Genomic DNA, 5,199 nt, shown 5'->3' with positions numbered 1-5,199 from the left:
CTATGAAGCATTTTTAATAAAAAGCTATACCCATAGTAAATAAAAAAATTGTTGAGATGCTCATTGTATGTTTGTATTGTCATTTTGGCATGGGATTGCTCCTACAGGAGTACCTCCATATCATCGGGCAAGAGGTACCCCATTGGCGATTCTCAATGATACATGTATACTTACAATGACAAGAACTTATTTGGGACCTAAGTTGAGTAGCATGAAGTTTAAGTACTCGTATTCAAGAGGCATGAGATTTTCAACTTGTGATTTGCAAGCATATAGCTCATATTTGAAAATCTATTGGGCTGAAATAGTCGTCTTGTTTGGCAAAAAACAAGAGGAGAACCTAAGCTAAGTTACATCACTCAAGATATCCAAATTAACCGAACATATGATTAATGTGAGATAGCAAAATTATGAAACCGAAGGAAGCCTGCACTAATAAGCATGCTATTATCTAGAGGTAACCCTACCAAATCACAATTTACTTCCTCTAGAATTTCCTGTTCTGGGTTTAGTCTAAGTGAAATTTTTTGAAGTTGAATCAAGAATAGAGGAAAAATATCAACATCCATAATATTAAATTTATTGTATTCAAAACACTACAAAATGTCAACATTCATAATATTAAATTCATTGTATTCAAAACACTACAAATATTGATGTTTTTTCTAAATATTTGGTCAAATCTTGAAAAGTTTAATTTTAACTAAACACAAAATGAGAGATAATTGTGACTGGAGGATCCCATATAGGTAAAAAAAGGCCATATGTGTCCTCGAAAAGAACGAGACCAACCGCACTTTGTGTTGACTTGATAATGCTTCTGTGTTTCTTAGACTAAGAAAAAATAATATTTTGTGGAAATTTTGAGAGGTTTTATTCTTTGTGCTTTAGTAACTAGAGTAGCTGAAGCGGTCAGTGAGCAAGATTGGTGACAGGAGCTCTAGGATGGACGGACACATACTCGTTAGGTTAGCAAAGCCATCACTTGACATGACTGCCTTGAGGTTATCAAGAGAAGCGAGGAACTCAAAGCACGCCTTCTTTAGACCAGCACAACCATGCTGCTCAGCCAACACCAATGCCTTCGCTGCTGTGTCTTTGCTATGTTCTTGCGCAATGTCTCTTCAACCTGAGCCTCTCGAGGTTATACCTATCTGCGGCGACAAGCAGATGTTGTGCAAACTCCACAGTTTCATCCTCAGCAATATCATGCAACAAGTCTGTGTAGATAAAGTTTCATCCTCATCAATATCAGCAACAACCCAAATCTGCGGTTTTTCCCTAAAACAGCCCGGGTGAGAAGACAAGAGCAACAACAATAATGCCTTCGACTAGGTAACATAGCAGATGACCGAAGTCGGCGCGGGTTTCACCGGCAGCCTTGCGTTCCCGAACCCACCACCAGCTAGAAGGCCACCAACCATGAAGTCGGTGCCACTACCATGTTGAATCTACCCAATCGAAAGAAGGTTGCTTACATTGAAGTGTTATGTGCGGAACATAGCCATGCTCGAGAGATCTTTTGCTGAAGCATATATTGTTGATGAGTGCCTGACATTTTGCTCGAGGTACTTCGACGATGTGGAAACAAGATTCAATCGTGCAGGCAAAAATCCAGAGGGGGATGATTCACACATTGATGATGTGTCTGTTTTCAACTACGGTGTGAACTTCATTGGAGGGTCTGAATATGTGGAAGCTAATGCTGACTATGACATTATGGTTTGGTATGTGCTCCGAAGTTGCCCTCAGGTTCTACCAAACATAGCAGAGATGTTTCTCTTCATCCCCATAGATAGGTTACTGTACTCTATTCTTGCATTGTTGTTCAATGATTTCAACCAATCCAAATAATTATAATCTATTTTTTTGTTGGCATTGCAGCCTATGCAAGGAAGAGTTGAATCAATAAGGTGGTCAGATCAATGTTGATAAATGGCTTGCCAAGGGATTTGCTAAATGGTTTCTAGCCCACGTGAGATCTTTACCTGGTTTATTTTGCAAAATCAATCATTTTCTATATGTGTTACTCACCCTAGTTTATTTGTGTAGATTGGAAAACTGCATGATTTCAGTGCTGATCTATATGCTTTGGCTGGCCAACCAGATCCGTCGTGTCGTTGGTGTTCTGATACAAAAAAATAATCTACTTTCGCATTATCAGCTCGATCGGAGAACCAGGGGGTGATTGTTGAGCACCGTGCATGTGCGAGACCACATCATATCCAAGGAAAGGAATAAAGTGCACCATTAATCTAAAATCTAAGCACAAATTGTTAAAATCTCGACACTTAGCATTGATACACAATGTCTCTTTTAATGTAAAGATCTTTGTGATACACATTGATGCACAATCTCCTTTTTAATGTAAAGATATTTGTGATACTATACACATTGATGCAAAATCTCCCCTTTAATGTAAAGATATTTATGATACCGATACTCCTTTGGAAAGGATACCGGATGGTATGAATAAAAAGGATACGATTGGTGGTACGGAGGAAATTGGGATGACGTTTTGGTCATCCCGAAATGTATGGGAAAGATAATGGGTTATCCCCTACCTAGTAGTTATAGAACAAAATTGATTTTTCATATGTTTTTCAACAAAGATACAGAGATATTATATCCACAAGAGAAACTATGTTTTCGAATAAAATAACTCATAGACTAGACCTTGTCCTTGCTATAGCCAAATATTATGTATCCATATTTATCCTCTACGTGGTTTGTGATTACATTCAAATGTAGTCACTGACATTGTAGTCTCTAGCTATTTATTTGGTCAGATTTGGAGGAGTACGACAAATGGGGAGGATTTTGACGGCGTTTATGTGAGCTACGAATTCTCCCAATCAGTTTCGTATAGGGTTTTGTTATGACTTGGGCTCTGCAAATGCCTTTTTTCAGATGTTTCATGGCTATGCTTTTGAAACTTTGCCCTTCATGGCATTTTATGCAAGACTTGGGGTAAGTCTCAAAATAAAGTACTATAATTGATTGGTCTCCCTAAACAAGTACTATAATTAATGGTGTAATTTGGTATCAGTTCGGTTATACTTCACAACACACTGATATGGGATCGAGATTTACGAATGGGCAGCGGATTTTTCGGACTACTAAGTCCTGGATAGATCGATAAAAGGTTTTATAGAATAATTTCATATGAACCACATGTGTGCCACTTTGGTTCAACTAATATTCCATTGGGTAGAGTGTGACAACACACAGCATTTAGCACAAAAGTACACATATCCACAAGTTTACTCACATCAATATTATTTTAATCTACTTCAAATTCTATTAACTTGTATGCATCTCTTATGAAACTGCTCTGACATGTACCGGATATGGTAAAGCAATAGTCCCTCTTTGCTCTTTGTGATCCTCAACAGTGGCGCTCTAGAGTACACACTGTTGCATTTCAGCCTAACAAAAACGGCTAGTGATTTGCCTACCGATGGAGCCCTGCTTTGCTACCTAAACAATCTGACGAACGGTTCAAGCCCAGATGGCGAGCAGCGACATGAGGCCAGCCCCGAGCAGCAGCGAGACGTTGAGGCCAAGCTGCAGGCGTGCTCTGCTCTGCACCCTGGGCTTGGTGAAGTCCTCGGCGAGGATGTCGACGAGCGCCATGTAAACCAGTATCCCCGCCGCGGCGGCCTCGAGGAGCCCCTGCACCACCAGCGCCGTCGGGCTGGTCTCGTCGTAGACGGATGATATCGCGATGCCGACGCCGATCCCCACCGGGGTGGTGAGGGAGAAGAGGAGCGCCATTGCCACCACGGACTTGAGCCGGAACTTGGCCTGACGCAAGTAAAAGTGAAGAGCTTATTCGAAGCGGCGTTGAACTGGATTCAGCGTTGACCGATAGTAGTATTTCCGGCCAGATACTATAAGATCGCATCTCGAAAGAAAAGATAACACAGTTGATGTGTCTGACATGGAGAGAGTGTGCTCACCTGAACAATGCAGCCGCCGAGGCCGATGCCCTCGAAGAGCTGGTGGAACGTCAACGCCGGGACGAGCGGCCGCACCGTGCTCGGGAAGTCGGAGGCGCCCAGCGACATCCCGATGATCAGCGAGTGCACCACCACACCCAGCTCCAGCACCTTCACAGCGAGAGACGTACCAATTACGACGATAAAATACAACTTTCATTTCTGAAAAAAAAAACGATCTGCTTCTTCAGCGGGGCAACACCGACCGAGAGAGATCCTACTCCTACCTGGGAGATGACGCGGTGGCGCACGAGCTCGTCGTCGTCAGGCGGGGCGGCGAGCACGGACATCCCGTGCGCGTGGCCGTGGTGATCGTCTGATGAGGTCTCCAGGTCCCCTGGCGTCGGCTCGTCGGTGACGGCGGCTGCCCGCTTGGCGTTGGTCCTGTGGAAGTACCCCGTGGCGACGGTGTCGACGATGAGCGTGGCGATCGCGGCGAGCATGGCGACTAGCCCGGCGAACGGGAACCGCTTCCATGGCCCGCGCACGAGGCACGGGGAGCCGAGCGCGTCGAAGGCGGCGGGCAGGATGTGCACGAGCCCCGTGGCGAGGATGACGCCGCCGGCGAAGGCCTTGAGGGCGAGGAAGAGGTCCGTGTCCGGCCGGAGCGCCGGGAACCTGCGGCCCAGGGACGGCACGCCCGCCCCGATCGCGCTGCCGACGAGGATGCAGGCGACGGCGATGATCTTGAGCCGCAGCGCCTGCGGCTTGTCGCGGCCAGCGTTGTCGGCCGCGCAGTCGTCGTCGCGGTCGGTGACGGCGAGCGCCGGCAGGACGGTGGCCAGGAGGCAGAGCACGGCGAGCACGCGCGAGGCCATCTGCTGCCCGGAGGCTGCCGGAGCTGTAAGCTATGTGAAGTGCGACAGAGGCTGGCACAACATGCGTTTCTTTGCTCACCTGGAAGGATCGACGCTGGCAGTGGCAGGGGTTCACTTGGTAGCATTTGAGCTTCGTAGTGCGGCAACCAACTAGCTGGCCGTCAACGGCGGTTCCCAGATGACTTCACTGTATCCAGCATCCTTCGATGCGAACGAAAGCATTAATGCTTTGGACGTTTGCTAGCCTGCTCGGCTAAATTGATGCGGGCGGTAAGAGCGGAGCTAGCTACCCCCTCCAATCTACATTACATGTGGCACATTTAGTAACTTTTGACTGATTTTAGGAAATATTTGACCCAAATCTGCAACAAGTAATGTAA

The 5,199-nt window shown here is 45.9% G+C and overlaps 1 protein-coding gene across 1 annotated transcript; it reads right to left on the bottom strand.

Annotated features, from left to right (window-relative positions):
- Positions 1 to 3,501: 3,501 nt before the first annotated feature.
- LOC124708397 (zinc transporter 5-like) lies at positions 3,502 to 4,819 on the bottom strand. Its single transcript, XM_047240071.1, has 3 exons — positions 4,229 to 4,819; positions 3,963 to 4,112; positions 3,502 to 3,807 (listed from the first exon to the last, which is right to left on the bottom strand). Exons 1-3 carry the CDS (start codon positions 4,817 to 4,819, stop codon positions 3,502 to 3,504), a joined length of 1,047 nt encoding a protein of 348 aa, XP_047096027.1.
- Positions 4,820 to 5,199: the final 380 nt, after the last annotated feature.

This window comes from Lolium rigidum, chromosome 4, assembly GCF_022539505.1.
Source record: "Lolium rigidum isolate FL_2022 chromosome 4, APGP_CSIRO_Lrig_0.1, whole genome shotgun sequence".
NCBI classification, from domain to species: Eukaryota; Viridiplantae; Streptophyta; class Magnoliopsida; order Poales; family Poaceae; genus Lolium; species Lolium rigidum.
Note: the sequence above shows the minus strand (reverse complement) of the source record. Positions and strands in the feature narration are given on the sequence as shown.

Bases quoted from the DNA above. Each gene is read 5' to 3' on its own strand.
- LOC124708397 (XM_047240071.1), bottom strand. From the start codon at position 4,819: ATGGCCTCGCGCGTGCTCGCCGTGCTCTGCCTCCTGGCCACCGTCCTG. The intron at 4,113-4,228 runs GTAGGAGTAGGA...CTCGCTGTGAAG, and splicing joins GCCACCGCGTCATCTCCCAG to GTGCTGGAGCTGGGTGTGGT. The intron at 3,808-3,962 runs GTGAGCACACTC...TACTTGCGTCAG, and splicing joins TCGGCGGCTGCATTGTTCAG to GCCAAGTTCCGGCTCAAGTC.